At 28.5% G+C, this 22,009-nt stretch overlaps 1 protein-coding gene across 1 annotated transcript in view; it reads right to left on the reverse strand.

The window, feature by feature from the left end:
- LOC107443251 (alkylglycerol monooxygenase) overlaps positions 1 to 22,009 on the reverse strand; it is a 51,214-nt gene that overhangs the window by 17,201 nt on the left and 12,004 nt on the right. Inside the window, exons 2-6 of the mRNA XM_087165912.1 lie at positions 11,743 to 11,870; positions 9,060 to 9,211; positions 6,473 to 6,576; positions 749 to 844; positions 598 to 667 (exon numbers count right to left, since the gene is read on the reverse strand). Of these exons, the coding sequence (XP_087022038.1) occupies positions 598 to 667; positions 749 to 844; positions 6,473 to 6,576; positions 9,060 to 9,211; positions 11,743 to 11,870 (550 nt within the window). The remainder of the gene's footprint in view (positions 1 to 597; positions 668 to 748; positions 845 to 6,472; positions 6,577 to 9,059; positions 9,212 to 11,742; positions 11,871 to 22,009) is intronic.

Here is a 22,009-nt window from a genome sequence, read left to right on the forward strand (position 1 = left end):
CCAACGTTTTTCAAAACATTTATTTGTGCTTTATTTATGTCTTTCTTTTAAGCCAAATTTTTTTCATCTATCTTTAGTAGAATGCAATGTTTCTTACAAAACAATTTAATTAAAATGAAGATGAAAGTAAAGTATATTGAGTAAAAAATTAATTTTTAACATTAGCTGTAAACATTTTCAGTTCCACATTTTATCCCAATATCATTACATGGAACCATAATATGGTGCAATCTTAATAAGTTGCTATATAGAACGTGTTTTCATTCAAGCTGAACCATAGCATACAATACATAGCTAGACAACCATATATAGTAATTTTAAGAAGTACAGTAATATGGTTCAATTTCCAAACATGTTAAGTTTGCAGCTTATTTGAACGATATTATGGTCCAACATGCTTCGAAACGTTAAACAGTGCGTAAGTAATTTAGAACAAAGCAGTTTTTGCTTTATAACAAACTTCATATTGCTTCGATGTTTAAATACCCGGTCTCTTACTGAATTCTAAACATTTAACCGAAGTATTTTAAAGGATTTTTTTTGAAGAATGTATTTTACAGGATATATTTTTAAGGAATGTAGTTAGAAAGATATTACCATGATGCGCTCTGTGGTGACTAGGAGTACTAAGTACATACTCTAAGGGTGCGGGCAATTTATCGACGATCTGAAAAAAAAAGGATTTTTTAATCAGAAGTATTTATAAAAGGTATAATAATTATTTAGAAACAAAATTTAAGTTTCTTACTTCAGAGTGGAGCCAGTACTGGTAAATAATACTAATTTGGTAATGAACGAGGTAGGTTGTTGGAGGAATCGCAAATGCCATCGGCATGTACGTAATCTAGAAAAAATAAAGGTTTTTGATTGAGAAAATACATTTATTGCTTGTGAAACAATACTACAATTGTGTCCATTCATCATGAATTATAATTATTTAATTTGTAGTCCAATAAGTGGTATCGCAAAACTGTTGGTCACTTTAGTAGGGTAAACCAACCAGTGAAGGAACATTTCATATATATTGATTAAAAATAAGAAGTTGAAAGTTTTTCGTTAGATTGATTGGTAACAATAGCTTACTGCCAAACAATAGGAAGTCATCTAGCAATGTTTTGGATTACCTGGTCAAATAGACTTCTCTGGAAAAATTTTTGAATTTGTAATTATCTCTGCAACACCTTGTTTCTTTGAAAAAATTATAAGGTGCGTGTTTGTATTTATATGTTTGAAGTGGAATTAATTGCATATAACAGTTTTATTTTTCTTACTGTGAAAAAGAAAATGCAAAATATAGTTATTGAAATTACGTTAAATTTTTTTTTTAAGAATCATCGCATAGTAAAGTACTGAGATAAAGGGGTGTTTATTCACTGGATCACCAAACGATGAAAAACCAGTGAAGGAACAAGTGTTCCTTTACTGTTTTTTTTCTAAGTTAATGAAAATAAAAGTTAAACTTTAATTTTCTCGTACCTTTAGTGATGTTCCGCATCAAAAGTATGTTAAAAATGTGAAAAAAAACTTCTAATCAGTGAGGGAACAGGCATGTTCCTTTATTGGGCATAGATTTCCCAGTGAATGAACAGTATGTGTTAATATGTTGACATTTTAATTTCCAATTCATGATTACAAAAAAAAGTTAACATTTTCCAAGTATTTATATGTTATAATTTTAGGAATGGGCTTGTTTTTAAATATTTGTATGGCTTATAAATTCATAAAGAGCATTAAAGAGTAACCAAAATTAAGTGTTCCTTTACTGGGCGTTCATTCGCTGGTAAGAACTGTTCCTTCACTTGGTCTTCTTACTACTTGTTATTTGAACCCCCAAAACTTTAAAACAATATTATGAAAGTTCTCTACAATTTTTTTACATTAGTAACAAATATGTTTACACTGTCATTCAATTTTGAAATTAATGGGATTTTAAAATTAATAGGATAAAATTTTGAAATTAATAGGATTTTTTAAAAGGCAAGCGAAGCTTAAGTGTTCCTTCACTGGTTAGTTTACCCTATATAAGGGAAAGAGGAATGAACTTCTCGCTATAATAGAATAAAGCTAAGCAACTTGATTTATGTTGTATTGCTTTTTCCTATTGTTCAGCTTTATTTTAATATGCTTAAAGGTAGTGTCAGTTAATGTGTACACTCTCAGAAAATTCGGTTAAACGTTTAGCTATAATTCGGTGCAAATTAGCAGAGTCTTTAATGAAATTTTAATTTGAATCATATCGAGAAAAAAAGTATGGTTAAAACTACCAGATGGAAAAATGTATCGTGCTTCTGGTCCAATGAGAACACCAAAAAGCTCGATAATTTACTGAAGCGCTTTATCAATGGTTTTGATAAAATTAACTATAAAATATAGTTTTATACTACGGTATAAAATTTGGTAATTTTAACATTATACTTTTGATCATGGCATAAAAATAATTTATTCGGTTAAATTTATATCCCACTTTGGGATTAACTAAATTTGCGGTTATAAGAACTATAATTTCGAAAACTAAAATTTCTGCTAAACCGTTATCATGTTAACGGAAAAATTACTAAATCAATTATTAAAATACCGTATATTTTGGTTTTATTACCAAAATTTTTTTTTTATTCAAATTTTTTTTTATTACTATACAATACGGTAATTTTACCAGGTTTTTTTTCTCTCTAAGTATGTTTCCGTTTAAGTTCAACCTAAGTATCATGCAACTAAGTTTAAGAATTACGATGATCTGGTTTGAAATATTTAAGTTTCAACGAGTTTGACGGATGTTATGGTTCAACCAGCTCCAAAATTTCTAACAGTTTAGGTAAGAGAAAGCGATGACCGTTTCTACTAAACTTAATATGTTGGTTTTGATATTTAAAAGCTAGAATAATTTTTATAGATAACAGATCAAATGCAAATTATCGGTTACTAATTTTAAAGAATTAAAAAAAAAGGAAATATAGAAGAAAGGAAATAATTATAAATGAAGAGACTTGGTATGTTAATGATGCATTTTGAGTCTAAAATTTTCTTATAAATTTGATAATTTTTATTATATCTATGAGCCGTTTAAAAATTAGATTCAGAATTATCCATAAAATGAGTCGCAAACAATTGTCTACCTTTTTTTGTGAAATATTAACAATTATTTGTTATTTTCCTAGTATGTCAAACGGATGTCACCTGCTGTATACATGTAAATAATCTTTGTAAATATGCTTCATTTAAAAAAATATTATATTATTTTCCAACTTGAAATGCTGTTTAAATTTTTACCACATAGGATTTCTTTTTAAATTTTTAATGTTTTTTTAATATAGAAGACCCCTTACCCCCCCCCCAAAAAAAAAAAAAAAATTGCGGTTTATTCTTTCACTCTTTCCTAGTATATCAAAATTTTTCACATACAACCTTTTTTAAACGTTTTATAGTTTTAGAAGCCAATATTATTTTATATTTCAGTGGGAAATGCAGGGCAGTTTGCTACTTAAAAAGATTTTTTTTAAACTTTCGATGTTTTTGAGGATTTCGGTTAAAATGCGCATTTTACACACTCACATTTTTCTAGACATCTAATGTGCCAAAAAGATACCAAACTAAAAAAGTCGAAAGCCGTTTTTCTGGGAGTCAGGTTCTATCCAAAACACTTTTCCTCGTTCATCATATTTTAATTAATTTGCATAATTCTATAAATGCATAATTTAATTTGTTTTACCATTGAACGTACCACAGACTATCTAAAGACAACTTTTTTTTTAAATTATTGCTAAAATAAACAAGTATTTACATAAATAAATAAATACATACATTAACCTTTAGCGATCTCACCTTTCAGACTATTAAATAAAGAAATCCCCCATTCAAAAAACATGATTTTTGTGCTTTGTATTTCATAAAATTTATCATAGTGAGTAAAATATTGATTTAAAGTTATTTTCTCAAAATTGTAAGTTTTTTGGAAGTTACAGCAACTAAGTACACTGGTGGACAAAATTAAGAGATGGAAAGCATTTTCGCACATTCATTCGCACATGCAAGATACCCGCACATCGCTCCATGTGTTTGACAATGGTTCCGTGAATGCCCAGAGGTACAGGCAGGAGGTCCTAAAGCCCTATGTGCGTCTTTTCAGGGGCACTGTTACCACTGAGTTCCTTTTTATGTGTTGATGCGTTAGCGGAGTAGGCACAATAGTGAGTGAAAGTGTTAACTCACATAAAGAAACTTGAAGATTTAAACATTTCTTTATTTCATACAGTACCATCTCGATACAGCGTACAACTGAAGATATTAACTATAAATACAACTTAACAAAAATTTGATACATCACCGGAAAAAACAACACGGTGAAGTGACATAGTGAAGAGGCAAGACAAGAAACATGCTTACAACAATGCATGCCTTATATACAGATTAATTAATGATATGCAAGGATGACGTCACTTACGTTATCTGAAAAGAACGTTATCTGTTGCCGACACACGACCGAAACTTAATTCTGTTAATTTAATGTTTTCAGAGGAGTAACAAACCACTCCAACATTATGGACGTCAATGCGCGACCACATAGGGCTCTCATGGTTGATGAGTATCTGGAAAGCGAGGATATTCAACGAATGGATTGGCCAGCCAAATCCCCTGACCTGAATCCTATTGAACATGCTTGGGATGCTCTTGGGAGAGCTATTGCGATGCGCCAACTTCCCCCAGAACCATTCTGGAGTTAAAAATTGCTCTGGTGGAAGAATGGGATTATCTTTCGCAAGCCCTCCTTAACTCCCTTATTAACAGCATGCATACTCATTGTGCATGCTGTCTGTCTGTCAGGGGTGACCATACACCATACTAGAGGCAACATACGCTGTACAAGTCTCACTTTTATTATCATCTCTTATCCTTAAGTTCAGACTACATTGGATTTGTTGGCAATAGGTCTTGCCAGTGAATGACACTTTCATTTTCGTTTTCCATACTTTATTATCAGGGAATAAGCTATATCCATACCAAATATTTCATTTATTTATCTATCTATATTATATAAAACGCTAATACGTATGTATCAATAAAACCGATGATATTTCTTTTCTCGCTTTGGCAACAGTTTTAATTTTTAATTGATAGGCTTCGGTGCGCAAGAGCATGTAATGAGCATCATATGGCTAATCTATAATATATAAAACGCTAATACGTTTTAATTGATAGGCTTCGGCGCGCAAGAGCACGTAGTGAGCATCATATGTCTAATCGGGTGAATTCTCACCGAATTATCAAAAGAATTCTCACAAAATTATCTTCATGGAAGCTGATGCTTTACATCCGGCGTTCAGTACTATTTCATATTGTTTTACAACACATGGTTTTAGCCCTCTGGTGGGAAAGACTTTAAAACAAAACTTACAACAGTTACTTTTCTCAACAACTGAAATTTAGAATAGTGTGATTACGAAAAATATGTGAACTGTTTGCTATTTCAAATTAATATTGAAATGCACAGGTTTAGAATTTTCTACAGTGAAAAGTTTTCGGAACTTCAGTGTTCAAAAAAGTATACAAAAGCTAGACGTTAAGAACGTATCCAATGAGCGAGCATCGGATTGCGTAGCAATCCGAAATGAACTGCGACAGCAGTTCCGGAGGTAGGCGAGCGCCAGCGAGCAGGGGGCGAAGCCTCCTAGTATTCAGTATTTTTTGAGATATTTGGGAAAATGTCTTCCATCTCTTAATTTTGTCCACCAGTGTACATACATAACATGCATGGAATGCACCATATAACATTATTTGAAAATTCGTTCTTCAGGAAATAAAAATGTTCGACCTCCTATCAACTAGTCATCAAGCAGCCGATTTCTATTTTTTTTATAAGATTCCAGATAATGGAATTCTCTGTTATTGTGTGCAGAAATTTATTTTTCTTCAAGTAATTTTTGAATTTTCAAAAATAATAGGCTTCATGCATTTTCATAAAAGCCAAAAGTTGTCATAATAATTTCCACTACATCCCATTCTGGCTACGTAAAACTTTAAATTTATTATACATTTTATCATAAATTTTATTAACTTATTATACATTTTATTTCACACGCTATAAAATAGTTTGTTTCGGATTAATTTAATAAATTTACGATTTTTTTTGTCACATTTTAGTAAGATTATATAGTATAGTGATTATATAGTGTGTGAATAATATATTAACAATTTAAAAAAGGGGAGTTTTTTAGGAGCTAGCGTGTTATGGCGTGGAAAATAGCGGAACAGCTTTTTTTTATGAAATTGCGTGAACCTATTTTATAAAATTACGTGAAGCCTATAATTATTGTGCAAAATCTATACAACTTACCCTAAATGCCCAATGTTCAAAAGAAACAAATAATTGCATATTTTCAGATTGAATTTGATTTACTGAATAAAAATATTAAGTAGGACACAAAGGTTAAAATCACTCAATCAATAAAATAACTCACCCCTCTTTGTTCAAACTTACCCAGTGAATGGGAAGTAAGAAGATGTGGTTTCTCATGGGTGAAGTAAACATCATGTCCTCAGGTGTGTGATGCGTTTCATGTATGGCCCACAGAATATTAATCTCTATTGAAATATACAAGAATGTTTGATTCTGCTTAAAGGTTCAATGGTTGGTTCAAAGGTTTAATGAAAATCAGATCATTGTTGAACCATAACATCATGAAAATTTTTTGCAGCTTTAATAAAGTATTAAACTGAATTATGGTTTCCGTTAAAGTTTTACCATAGCATCAGGCAATGAAGTTTAAAATGGTTTAATTTGCGAATTGAACACCGTGTTAAAGTTACTAAAAATTTTCTTAACATTACAGTTCAACATTATCCAAAATTTCACAAGTCGCATATATTTTAATTTAATGCAAATATGAATGTGAAGAGCTATTGTTTGAGAAATAACAAAAGATATTGTTATTACATCGAGGTTTTGAAATTAAGAGTATTGAGCAATACAACTTTTAGTTTAATACATTATAAATTTAAATTTCATGATCCTATTGATATTGATATTGAAGTTTTAGTATGTGAGGATTTTTCAAGCTGCTATGGCTCTGCTTCCTATTCGCTCCACTCACCAAACTTCGTATTTATTTCTTATTCAACATAGCTTTTTCTTAAGTGTCAATATTTTACACAAAAACACATTATATTTTTTTTCAAAATGTACAATTATTGTAGCTTTATGTAAGAATATTTTGCTTTTATGTTAATCGTAGGGAAATAGACGATTACCTAGTTTAGAAAAATAAACATCTGTACAGTAAAACCTGTTTTTGTACGGTGGATAGGGACTGCATAAAAGAAATCGTACAAAAAAAATATTCGAAAATTTTATAAATTCTTACATATAATAACAACTTTGTACGATATACAACCTAAAACTTTTTTTATGCGGTAGATGGGGACCGCATAAAAAATGTCGGACTCAGAAAATTCATCAATGATTCATGAAATAGATGTGAGAATGCTTTAAATTAAATTAAATAATTAAATTACACCTAAAGAAATTGTAAAAATATTTAATTCTTCATTGTACATATACATGGAGAAGTTTTCAAATTATACATTAAATAGTTTGCTGCTACTTGTCGTAATCCAAAACGCGCATCTTCTTGGAATGAATTAGTTGAAAATCGCGTTCGTCGCTTGAAGATAGGATTTCAATTGATTTGTTTTTTGGTACCATAAAGTCAGTGATCAGTTTTTGTGACGACGGTCGACTGGTCAATTAAACGTCACGATAGTGAGACATGCATGATCTCAGCTCTTTTTGGAATTTCAAGCGTCTTTCCCCATTGGTATCTATTTTAAGAAAATGCGTTTCCAATTTTTTCGAAATCTGGATCTCTGCATATATTTTATCTGCTGTAATAGATTCCGGTTCTTCCTGTCCATTTAAGGGAGTACTTATGATTAAGAAATAAAATAAAAATCGTAAAAACTACATACAAATAAAAACAAAAGTAATTAATTTATTTACCTTTAATCTCACTATAAAATAAATCCTTAATCACATAAATCGTGTATAAAACTCCGAATACGAAGCGTTTACAGTATTTGAGATACGCGCAGACGAGAATTTACAAAATAAAAATAACGGTTTAATTTTAAAATACTAAGTATTTTAACACAGCAGGCGATTTTTTACTGATTTACTTCAACTTGTTTAGCGCAGAATAAATTTTAAAAAGAAGAGAAAATGGAGTGGACGATAGTAAATGAACTAATGAAGGTAAATAAACAGAGCATCGCGAAGTCCAGATACATCGTTGTCAAGGAGAGCACGTAATCAGAGTTCGTCCACAACATGTATATGTACATTAATAGGAAACATTAAACTGGTGCTAGCGCCGCTAAGATTCATATACCGCATAAAAATAAATCGTACAAAAAAATCGCACAAAAATAAAATCGCATAAAAAAGGACCGCACAAAAACAGTTTCACTGTACTTGAACAATAGTTAACCAAAGTAAAATAGATTGCGGTATTCAATAAAAATAAATAAATTAAAAAGATTTTACTGGTCGACGAGACTTGTAACTGTTCAAATAGTGTATGGTTTTAATCGCCATTTATTAGGTTTTAACTTTTAAAATTTCTAATTTGAATGTTAAGATTTATAGCTGACAACATATAATCACTCTCTATGTATATTTCGTTTCGTTACTTTTGATAAGACATCTACTCGAGCGCAAACTTATAAAATAAAGAATTAAAGATCTCATAATGGAAAAATGAATTTTCTACAACAATGGACAACTTGTCAATATTTGAAGCCAAAAAAATTTCAAAAAATAATATAAAGCACTTAATAAGTAAATTTGTAACAACTTGCGAATAAATTGGAATTTCAAAATAAAATTTGTAGACACAGTTTAATTTTGTCCGTTCTGTTAAACTGCATGAAGGAAATTGAAAAAAAAAAATTGAGACAAATAAGTTGTGCAAAATCTTCAAAACGTAACAATATATCCCTTCCAAAATAATAAATTAATCTAATTTAAGTTAAAATTATTTATTATATACAGAAGTTTCTAAGATACTTACGATGAATCATGCGATGCATCCAGTAATAACCGAAGTCCGTTGCAAACCAACAAAATACCCAAGTCCACGGAGAATCCCATGGTAGGTCTATTAATCTATAATTTTTGTAAATCCATGCATATACGATTACTTCAGCTCCCTTGAATGGAATTCTACAGAATATATATATATTAATAAATTATGTATTTATTTATTGTGATTATATAAATTATATTTATTTATACTCATTTATATTTATTATAAAGATATCGATATATCAAGTATTGTTATCTAGTATAAATATCGACTGTAAACTTTAATCAAACACTTTTACGACTTGTATAAACTTTTTTTTAGATAGACAGAAAGTCATTTAATTTCACTCTCTAAAGGTAAATCAGTTTTTTGTGAAAAACGAATTTTCATTTCGTCGAATTTCCAAAACAGCGAATAAGCTGATTGAGCAAAGTACATGCATTAACTTTTTTTTTGCTACAAAAGCGTTTGAAATATTGCAAAAAGCTTTTAAATATGGAACAATATTAAAAAGCGATACTGCCTTTATTGTTATTTTGAAGATGATATCTGAAACATCATTATTTGATTGGTTAAAAATGGTAGAATTTCAATGCACGAAAGAATTCAATACATGAAATAAAAGAAAAATGAACTCTTTTGTCGCACGAAAAATGTCCAATAAATAATCATTTTCACGGTAGTCTCAGATTTTGTAGTTTTAAACTATGGTTTCTAATACTACACTAATGCATTCTTTAAGTTTTTGAAGTGTTCTCGGCATCGACTAAAGATAAATACTTATAAATGGGCCTTTGATGTAAGGAACTCTGGCAGAGGTCAGGAGATTTTATAGCCATTGTGTAAATTACCTTCCACCCGCATGACTATGTCATTGTTTTATGAATCACTGCTACCAAAAACTCCTCAAAAATTTAAAGAACACATTGATGTAGCATTATGAAGCATCTGTCTTGTGAAAATATACAAACTGCGGAGAGTAAAATTGATTAATAAAAATTCGATGTTTGTCATCGAAAACATCTCACACATCAAGTATTTGTAATGAAAAAAAACTTTCTAAATTTTTTTTAAAAAATTTCTTGTGTTATTTATTGTAATACTTAAGAGTACTTCTTCGAAGTAGGGGTAAAACAAAAAGAAAGTAATCATTAAATCAATCGTTATAAATAGTACGAAATCATGCACCAAATTGAAAAGCTTCACAATTTAAAACGCTAAAATAATTCCAATATTGCTTTATTATTATTTCATACGAATATGCGTTAGATTAAGTAAAACACGTAGAAGTTAATCTATCGAAATATGAACCATTCCCATTATCATTTAGTACAAAAATTATGCTATTGATCGCGGCTAACTCAAGATTATGAAAAAATACTAAACTCAAGTAAATTTCTTCATTAATTTTACTTTTTGGACATAAGTTAATTTTTCTACTTAAATTACAATTAATTTTAAGTTATTTTGTCACATACCAACACGTTTCAAAAACGTAACTATTAACAAAATGAACATGGGATTACAGATTACTTTTGGAATACTGATATGGTGATGTAGCTCTCACAGGTCATCCACGTAGCCTAGCAGATCTGTGAGCTGCTTACCCGATATAACAAATTAATAATTGATAACTGTAAATCGTGCAATAAACTTCAAATTTTTTTTCCTTTTCCCTTTCCTTTTATTTTTTTTACAACTCTGTCGCTGGCCGGGGTGGTGGCTTCGGGAATAGATCGTTTACCACCCAATGAGGAAATCCAGGTTCAAATTCCAGCGGCGGCTGGTTGATATAAACCCTGCTCCCGGCTCACACTTAGCATAGCGCTGACCAAAAAATATCCTTAGAGGTAGACGGATCATGGGTTAGTATCCCCTTGCCATAGTTCTAACCATAGGTGGTTTTCGTGAAACGCAAATGCTAGTTAGTTCCCCCAAATAGTTCTCCACCGATTCTAGTTTGTATGAATACTTGATCCAGAAGTTATCTTGTCTTCTGGGTTGGGTTCAAAATTACAAGGCCAAAGAGTTAAACATTGATAGTCGTAAACTCAGAATTGGGTCGGGTGTTCAACTTCAGTTATAAAAAATAAATAAAAAAATTCGAAGCTAGTTTTATTTACAATAATGCTTTATTTTAAACCGATGAGAGAAACTCCTTTTTCAAACGTCTCTCCTGAATTTCCGAATGATATTTCGGATCGGTTGCTTAAAAAGCCCTCTTCCACCCACTGTCAAGATCTTAGTTTTAACATTCCTGGATTTATAAGAGAGACTCACGCAGGAACGCACAATTATTTCATGATCTCACCTTGATCTGAGTTAAAATTAGACAAGTATTGAACACTATCAAATTAAAAATCATTTACATTATATTTGATTTGCAATAACGTAAATGTTAGTAGTAAAAAGAATATCAGTCGACATTAAAATATTTTTTAAGAATATTTCCTTTCAAAATGGACTGCATAATAGTTTTCCTTATTTATTTTTGGGTGATGCATTTGAGTTGGGATCAGATGGATGTTATTAATGATGTTCAAAATTGACATGTGTCATTGTTTTTACGGTCAGCGAACACGACTTCCTCTTATCCCCCTCCCCCCTGTTGTTCCTTCAAAATTCTCTAAGACTGAGTAACAAACAAGCAAACAAACGAAAGTCATACTTGGAGAGGTCCATAAGAAACCCATTAAAAACATTAGACATTGTATCGTTGATTCTGAAAACAGGCTTCTTTTGGCAAAAGCGAATGACTTGTTCGAGAAGGGTAGTTATCATAAAGAGCGGCACAACCTGAAAAGAAATAAAAAAAAGTTTCATAATATTGAAAAAAAATTAAGTAAATAAATAAAAAAAATTTAAATGAAAAATAGAAATAGACAGCATAAATAAAAATAAGTTTTAGACACATTTTTAAATTGTTATGAAGATATTCATCAATATCTGGGGAAAAAAAAATAAGGATTGCGTTTTTTCAATGAAAATAAAAAAATAAAACAATAATTTTGCAAGATAAATGATTTCAAAGCAATTTATTAGCTTTGAAGCACAAAGAAGGTTGTTTTGTGACAGAAAATTTACATGATAGACAATTTATATGATAGATAATAACAAGTGAGGCAGAAAAAGAACCCCAGTCTATTTGACTTGTATTAACTTAGTTATGTTTTCGCATTTCGATTTGTTTCATGCTGTTTTGTTTCCTTTATGTTATTGTGCTGAAGGATTACGTAATGGGAAAGTTTTCTTCCCATAACTTGTTTGCATTTTGATGTTTTTAAATTGCATTTGTATTTTGATGTTTTTGAATTGCATTTGCATTTTGATGCTTTTGATCTTTTCCAGCAATTGAAACTTCGTGGCTGACTCTAGATTTGCCTGAAATCACTTTTTCTCTATACTTTAAATTTTAAATTACTTATGAAGGTGAAAAAGAATTTGTCATGAAAAGTTTCTCCCGTAGTATAGCGTCCTCTGAAGGAGGTGATTTTTTTTTTAGCAATAATTGATAACTTATTTTTTAAAAAGGAATAATTTGACTTTTTTGAAAAATTTTATTAATAATTTCACTTTAATTATTAAAATAGTATTCACTGATTTATTTTTTGATAAAAAGAAGGTAATATAAGTAAGAAAAACCGCTTGTTTGCAGGTAAAAACACACTCTCCGATTGAAATATTTACACGATTACACAAAAAATTATTTGTACACTCTAAAAAATAACTGTAAATTTTACTGTAAAAAACCATAGTTTCTATAGAAAATCTTACTAAATATAAATACTGATATTTTCTGTTTTTTATTATTAGCCGCACGATCCCGTTTTTAATTAATTACCAGTTTTATTAATTTATTTATGTAATTATATTACAAAATATCTCGGTATATTTGGCGGTTTAAAGTTCTTTTTGATTAAACAATTTTCTTCTGCTTTTCACTCTAATCATCAAAACTGCCTAATCATAAAAAATCGGATAAAAACTGTCTATTCAAATTCTAGTTTTTGTCATGCAGTTTTGTTTACAGTAAGATCACTTTATTTTTTTTTCCTCTTTCAAATCATTATATGATAATTTTCTTCACTTGTTCTTACTTTTCAGAAATAATTTTACGGTTTTAAATATATTTTATAAATAAAATGGTAATTCGACTTTGTTATTGAATTGATAAGCTATCTGATTATTATCTGACTTTAGATATTATTGTCCGGTAAGTTAAATTGCCAGACATTTTTATAGGGGTGAACCAATATAGGGTTAAACATGCTTTGCATTTAAATATGATTTCAATAAGTCTTTTAAAGTTTAGACATTTTAAGTTTAGACATTTCTTCATAACCAAACAATGGAGCTGCCATAGCTCAGGGAACAGAGCGCAAATTTCTCAAGGAGGAGTCCCGGGTTCGAGTTCCGGCGTTACTCCCGCCTTGCTCAACCACAATGCTGACGTACCTATTTTATAAAGTTTTTTTTTTTTGTGTAAAAGTAGCAGTTTAGTTGTTAAAATAGTAATACTTATCTGCTTAAAAAACAGGCACCTGCTTTCTAATAACAGTATTTTTCTGTGAAGTAAACGATTTCATACTAGCACACCAGCTGACAGTTTTTTTTTCTGTAAATGTAACAGATTTTTTGACAGTGTCTGGTTAACTTAAAATGAAATACAAACAGCTATTAATCTGTGTTTATTCTATTGATTCTATTAAATAGCAATGTTTGGCTATCTAATCCCGGTCTTCCTTCTAAAAGTTAATCATTTTTAGACTTATTCCATTTGAATCGTTTACTAAAAGATAAATAATGCAAGGCAACCTTATTATAGAGACTTTTGAGCTACTGAAGTTAAAACAAAACCCAATTATATTATTAACATCCCTGAAACCTTGAAGCCACAATTACAAAACAGAATATTAGAAGCGGCATTGAGTGATTGAATATCAAGTTTAAAAACCTGTTGTGTTCTCTCCTGCTCGATATCATAAATGTATACTAAAATCTTTAGCTAGGTTAAAGTGCAAAGGTATCCAACCGTTAAGTAGGATTGCTATAGTGACTCTTACTGTTTTACTCAAACACAAGAGTTATTATTTAAACACTTAATAGTAACTTCCTTGAGTGTTTATTTTTTGCCCTCCTTACGTTATAGGTAAAGCAGTTATTTACAAATTAGCATATAGATAAATAGACTTATCTTGTTCTTTGCCGATATGTTAACATTGATTTTAAATGCCCCAAGCCTTAAAACAATGGAAAGAATTGTTTAAAAGTTTAGTTTGCTTCTTGTGGTTAGGGTAAAAATAGTTTTTATTGATTTAAGGAGTTGATATATTTTGTGAAGCTCTTTTTTATTGAAGAATTATGAAAATTTATCACGGTGGTTAAATTTATAACAAACTGAATTTATAACAAAATTTAGCATAAAATAGAAGCTAAAGTTTTTTCTCTCTTCATATTTATGCATTTTTTTTACGAAATCGTTTTTAGAAATAAATGTTGAAATGGCCAAGTTAATTAAGGTTGTTTTTCTGAAAAACTACTTGATAAATTAAAAAAAAAGCTTGTTAGAATTTTCAACTCTTCAAGGAAGTTTTAAATTTGCTTTCTAAAATTGGAAAACTTCATTTTTGAAATTGAAAGTTTTTCATTTTAGATTTATAATGATTTTTTTTAAATATTCTATAGTTAGAATTAAATACATAAGAGCTAATGGAAAATTGGCCAACATTTGGGTAGTTTTTTTTTTTTTTTTGAAGAAGTACCAAAACAGTTTCTTGTTTGAGTTCTCAATTCTTTTAGACTATTCTTTTTTTTAAAAAAGTTTGGAATTTTAATTTCAAACTTAAATTTAGGAAATATTGTCAGGAAATGATTGTAGACATAAATGGAAAAAAAGCTGTGATTAAAATTTATAATATGCTAAAATCTAAATTATAATAAAAGCAGCAAAAGTAATTGTTGAAAAAAGGTGCTTGTAGATCCTTAAAAAAGGCGATTCGTTTGAAAACTCAGAAATGTAACACGAACGAAAGAGAAAAAACTTCCTTCTTTAATTTTAATTTTTATAAAATTGTTTTTTGAAAATCAATGAAATAATTTCTAAAAAAAGAAATCGTCTTCAAAGTTTGTCATATTTTATAGTCAATAATTAAATATATGACTCATCTTAAATATCACTTTTACTTTTTTCACAATTTGTTACTGAATTTAAGATGAAAAAGAGCTCGTTTCTATTGCCAAATTAGATAGTTCCTATAATTTAAGAGAAGTACAAGGAAGAAAATGAATAATGAACAAACAAAATAAACAAACTACTAATTGAAAATTAATAATTTAACTATGATTATTTTCTAAAGGAAATTGTAATAACTTAATTATGCTTGTTCTATTTTATTTACGTAATTGGGCCAAGAGACATAAAACTTATTTTATAGTAAATGTCACCTAACCGCACACGACGAGCGTCTTATTTGAAAATGTGAAGAAACAGCCGCAGTTAATAATAGCTATTTTTTATTATAAAAACCTACTTCATTTAATGCGGTATTTCTCTGCCTTGAAGCAAACAATTAAAATTTGTATGCCAGCTACTGAAAATATTCGAACACGTTACTAACCAATAGCGATTTTATATGGTTATTAGCTTGCTTCTCCATATAATTTATTTATAGAATGAATTATTTTATGATTGAAGAAATGAGAAAAATAGCCCATTTCTTCTTTGAACTCGGAGCATGTAATGATCGTAACCTTTAATCATTACATGGATTATAATAAATAGGTCTTGTAATTGCTTAATGTGCAACCTTCGATAGTTTCCACCTTTCTTAAAATAAACTTTTCTTCTTATTTCATTTTGAGATCGAAGCTGCTAAATTTTTAATATGATTTAGTAAATATTGCACTCTTGTTTAATATTAAATAAATTCAAAATTAAATATTAAAGAAATTTGATCATCATAAACCCTTTTTAGTTTTTATATATTTATAAAATTATTATGATTTATTGTTTATTGTTCTGGGATTTGTAGATAAACTTTGGTCCATAATTATTTATTTAATAATGGGAAACAGATATTTATATTTTATTTCAATAACATAAGATATTGGGTTAAAATTTTTCTTATTCAAATTGATGGAGCAAAACTTAAATTATTGATCTCAAAAAATATATTTTGAAGATTAAAATAATTGTAAAATGTTTATAAAAGTAAAATTATTAAGTTAGAAATAGCATTTATTAACAAAATTTTTACCTCTAAATATTTAAAGTTTCATAAGAAAACCAATGCTTAAATATCTTGCTTATTTATATTTTAATTATGAGAAGTTTAGGAATAAGAAGATTGTTATAATAATATCAAAAATGATAATGATAAAACTGTTATAAAAAATTACAAAACTACACTTCTCATATCAACCATAGTTAAAAATCATATATGTATTTTAAATATTTTTGTTCATTTAAATACGATTTATAAACTGTTTTTGAAGCGTCAATAGTTCTGCTTTAGTTGTGAAGAAGATAAATGCAAATGTTTGATGTTTCAATTATTAATTTTTGAAAAACATTTCTTTTCTAATGAGGTTACTGCTTTCCTGGAATTTTAATAAGAATAAACATGTTCGCCGAATGTTTTTAAAAGCAAATGCGAATTTAATTAACTTAAAAAAACTTGTGTCTCATTTAAGAAAAGCTTTCCAATTCGAAGTTCTTCAAATATTTAAAATTTTATAATAGAAAACCCTGTTAACAACCATGATTTATTCATCAATAATAGTTATTAATAAAATGGTCTATTTATTAAATTTAGTGAATCATTGACAATATCAATTAAAGGGTAGGAAGCATAAGGAACTTGAAATTTTGGTTGCAATTATTATTATTAATAACTTTTTTTAAAAACAATGTAATGATGAAAGATTTCCATAAAAGAATGAAAATATAAGAATGTATTTAAATGTATACAAACGTAAGAAAAGTTTTATCTTTGAATGCTTTTCTTTCTCTCACGTGATCATTTTTTACACAGGAATATCACATAAACTTTTACATAAATTTAAACATACTTAACATAAACTTTAAAATGCTAAATTTCAAACGCTAATAAAAAGCTTTTTAAAATTTGGAATATGTGTATTTTAGGTGTTTTTCTATAGTTTATTTAAAAAAATGTGCGAATTAAACGAAAAATGTGTATCTTTAAAATAAAAAATATTTTTAATGCTAATATTAAAAAATGCTGAAGGCAATTAAAGTTTAAATATTTTCCATTAGAAAAATTACGAACTGTTTATATTAAAGTAATAGGTTATTAATTGCATGAAACTAAAAACATCACTTTTTAAAGTTTTAAATATTTAAGCTTTTTTTAATGTCTCGTAGAAAATTTATGCACAATTTTTTATGGTACAACGGCACCAAAAAGCTGAAAAATTAAAAAAAAAATCATGCTTTTTCGTAAAATTTAAAAAAATGTCCCGGACCCTGTAAAACAATTAGTTAGAGGCAGACACAAATATTAAATATAATTACGTGAAATATCAAATTTAATAAAAACTTCTGAATAAATTCATATCAAAATTAATTTTTAATGATCAATGCATGTTAAAAAAAATATGGGGGAATCGTATAATAAATTCACTAGTTGATGCTCAACGAACTAGATACACGAGTTGTTATTTTCGCGTGTGAAACATTTCCTGTATATGTCGGAAGTACAATATGTTTCTTTGTATCATCGATTTCTTAGTTGATAATAGGTTATAACTCATAAAATTGTTATTTTGTAAGGTGTAGGCACGACCTAAACTATCGCTTGCTTTAGAAAGAAATTGCCGTGACTATATTCTCGGTTACGGTTTGTGAGTCTTAAAATAATAGGCGATTTTTCACTTTTATACCAATTAAACTGACTGTTATGACAGAGATTAATATCTGTAAATAAAAGTGTACTTTGGGTTCTTAAATGTTAACTGTCCTTTATCAAAGGAAAAAGAAATTATTTTGAAGTTTAAAAAAAAAGTATTGCAAATGAATACAGAGGATTGGTGACGAAAGAAACACAAGTAAATAATTTTTATGTCAAACGTAATGAAAATATGAACTTAACAAAGAGTTTTTAGGTTTTAAGTAGCATTTTATTTTTTTAAAATCTTTGTCTTTTATACTTGGAGACAAAATGAATTGGTAGTTTCTTCAATTTAGGAAAAAAATTAGTAGAAGTTTCACAAATAGGGGGAATTATGTATTTGCATTAGTAATGAAATAGTAATATAATATAAATATGAATATTGTTTTTGACAAAAGAAAAAAATAAGAATCTTTCAACAAGATTTAAATGCAATATATTATAGAATGCAATAACGACTATAAATCTTGATTTTTTTTTCTATCTAAAAAAGTCGCAATAACTAGAAATTTTCTATGCATTATAACTTTTATGCATTTAATAAGTTGATTTCTTAAGTTTAACTTCGGAAATATTTCATTAAATTTATAAATTAGTTATTAATTTTAATTTTAGAAATCTAAATGTAATTTAATATCTAAATTTGAATTTTCTAAAATGAATTCATTAGTATTTTAAGATCTTTCAAATATTTGGGAAATTAAAAACTTATAGTGAGAAATAATATTTAAAAATTGTCTCTTTTTAACGATTAATAAGTATAAGGATTTATAAAGCTGTAGTTATTCCAATATATTAGATTTTCTTTGCTTTAATTTTTTTAAAGAAATCTAAATACTATTTATTTTATCCTTAGCTGTCCCAAAAATAACCAAACGTGCAAGGCATGCGTTATCTTGTAATGGGCCAAAATTTCCCTTTTCTGGTTATTTGGTCAATTCGCAACCTTTTTTCATTTCGTTAATGGTCATTATTCCGTATCTGACTTATACTTATTAAGAATTACACTTATAAAATAGAAAAAAAGTTAAGTAGTTTTTCAACAGAATATATCTTACGATTTTGCATTGAAGCAAGATGAGTGGTAGATTACGAACGATTTTACAACAAAATTGCTTCTAATTTGGACATTCCGCCAGATAACGTAACGTTTCAGATTTAAATTACGAAGAAACTGTCATTAAAGTTCGTTACTTCCTTTGGTGGAACGGATTATAATGACCGGCACATGAGTGAATGTTGTTCTTGTATTTCCTTTTTGATGAACTTTAAACGCATTGTTTTTAAAAAAATTTACATAAATTAATGAAATTACCTTGTTTTTATTCGCGTTGATGAATATGCAACATGCAAATTTACAAAATCATGAAGTAAAAAGAAAATGTTTAAATAAACTTCATTGCAAACAGTTTTGTATCTTACACTTATTTGAACTATTTTTTGCATGCTTTGATATAATTCAGTCATTTATCTTATACTTCATACATCTAGTACATTATAGAATACATCAATTCAAATAAAATATAATATTTAATAAATGAAAGTGGCTAAATTGAATCCCCATTAAATTATACCACCTCTGAATTCAATGTATAGAGAGCTCTAAATTTTTGTAACTCTGCGTACCACTAATAAAAAAACGAATGTAGTTTTTACTATAAAAAAATTGCACAAAAGTTAAAAATCACAACTGACTGTTGACACCACTAATTATTAACTGTTAACTCTGCAAAAAATAGCCAATAGAAAAATACGTAATCGTAAATTTTCATGGCAAGCTTTGTTTTTAAATAATTTTTTTTGAAATGTTCGTTTTTTGCAAGATATTTTTCATAAGAACGCGTACCCCTGCTAAACTGTTCCCGTACCCCTGGGGGTACGCGTACCACACTTTGGGAAACACTGATGTAGATGAATCAAGACGCTGCGTACTCGCCTTAAGTTTTTATTCAAGTTAGTCGGTGCGACATGTTCTAAATGTAATTTTTGATCATTAAGATATAATTAAATTACAGTAATGTACAGATTACTTTACGCATCATATAATTGTTAGGCAACTCATTGTGTTATGTTCTACTTTGTTGTTTTCTAACTAACTACTGTTTGAAGCTTGGAATAATATTCATTTAAAACGTTACGTTGTTGCCAAAATCATGCCGGCATAATTTAACAGCAGCATATCTAATTCAACTACATAACAGATTGAGTTTCAAGCCATTTAAACTGTATTTTTGTATAAGTGGCTGAGAACTAATTCTGAAATAATTTTTACAATTACCAAACTTCTCATCTCGGGAGTATAGGATGAAACTGCCAAAATTGAGAATAATGTTTAAAAGGATTTAACTATTCCAAACAACCGATCCAATTTTCTCATTTTTTAAATCCAAAAAGAAAGAAAGAAAGAAAAGAAAGTTGATTATAGATCCTAAAAGGATTCAGTCTTAAAAAGCAGCACAGATTAAAGTCACACTTGAACTTTGTAGCGTGTAACATCATCTTCCCTTAACATTTTACAAGCCTCTGAATCTGTTGCTACATTTGTAACAGTTAAAAAAATTAATAACTCATTTCTTATAACGCTTTTAAACAATTGTTTTGGGCTTCACGTGATATACTTATTTATTCATATCCCAATATTTTTGAAGGTGGTATAATTTAGGGAGAAAGTGGTATGAATTAGGCAATTGGTTTTCTAAATTGTACCACTTGCAGACCTTGCTAAAACAATTAATTTTCAGTATTTACTGCACACATATCATTACGAGAAAATAATATAAGTGGTTGGATGACTGTATTTTATTATTGAAATATTTCAAATGTAGGGGAGAGTCGGGTAACCCCGCCCAGCGGGTACCCCAGCCCACAGTCAATTTCATATGTATAGAATATTTTTTCAAGTCAATGGGCCATCGGACATTAATTGCTACATTAAAAAAAGATTATTTTCAAAGTTTCAAGTATTTATGCAGCTGTAAACATGGTAAACAATAGTTTTGAAACTATGTTGAATACAGTAGTCATGAAATTAAGAAAAATTGGTTGAATGTTTCGATTAAACTTCATTTTAATACAGAAAAAATAATTTTTTCAATACATACAGCATTAAAAGTAGTCTTAAGTTTAATTTGCATGAAGAAAGAAGTTTATATGTGAAAAATTGTTCGAGTAATTACAAAGTTACAAAAAAAATTGGATTTCGTGTAGCCCCGCTCTCAAGAATGTCGGGTTTCACGGCCCAATTTTATTTCGTCGATAAATGTGCGGTTGCAAAGATTATTATTTTATTGCTTCAAATTTGAATATTATATGCATTTTTAACAACAAATATTGTTGTTATTAAATGATTGTTATTAAATGATAGAATTCACTAAAAGTATATAAATATGTAATAAATAAAATAATTTTGTGATAAAAATGATAAATGAGGTTTATTTACTGTCAATACATTGGTCACTTTCATTTACACCTGAAAAAACAGTCAAAAAACATAATTTTTGTAACTGGGCGGGGCTATCCGACACATTTTGAAAAGAGCTGAAAAACATGTTTTTTTAAATTTCTATTTTTTTCAAGTTAAACTATTTTTTTTTTGGTTTATTCTTTTTGCATTATTTAATTAGATGGTAAAACAATAGAAACATACAAAAATATTGATTGTTACTCAATATTATACAGAAATATAAGCAATACTCCTTAAGTGGGCGGGGCTACCCGACTCTCCCCTATTTGTAATTGATTTGTGGCTGATAAAAATTTAAAGCAATTTAGGCAATTTTCCACTACATTATAAAATACAATAATTTATTTAACACATTATATCTTTTCATATAATGAAGTGATTTATCTAATATAGAAGTGATTAATCTAATTATGAAGTGATTTATCTAATATATTATAGAATACAGCTATTTATTTAATACGGTATATTGCTGTGTAAGCTTTTATCTAAAAACTAGCAACCAAATCAATTCAAAGTTTTTAACAACAATCGGCAACAATAAAACAAAATATATAGAAATT

The sequence above is a fragment of the Parasteatoda tepidariorum genome, chromosome 6 (genome assembly GCF_982258835.1).
Source record: "Parasteatoda tepidariorum strain Cologne lab strain chromosome 6, Ptep-v5.0, whole genome shotgun sequence".
Taxonomy (NCBI): Eukaryota; Metazoa; Arthropoda; class Arachnida; order Araneae; family Theridiidae; genus Parasteatoda; species Parasteatoda tepidariorum.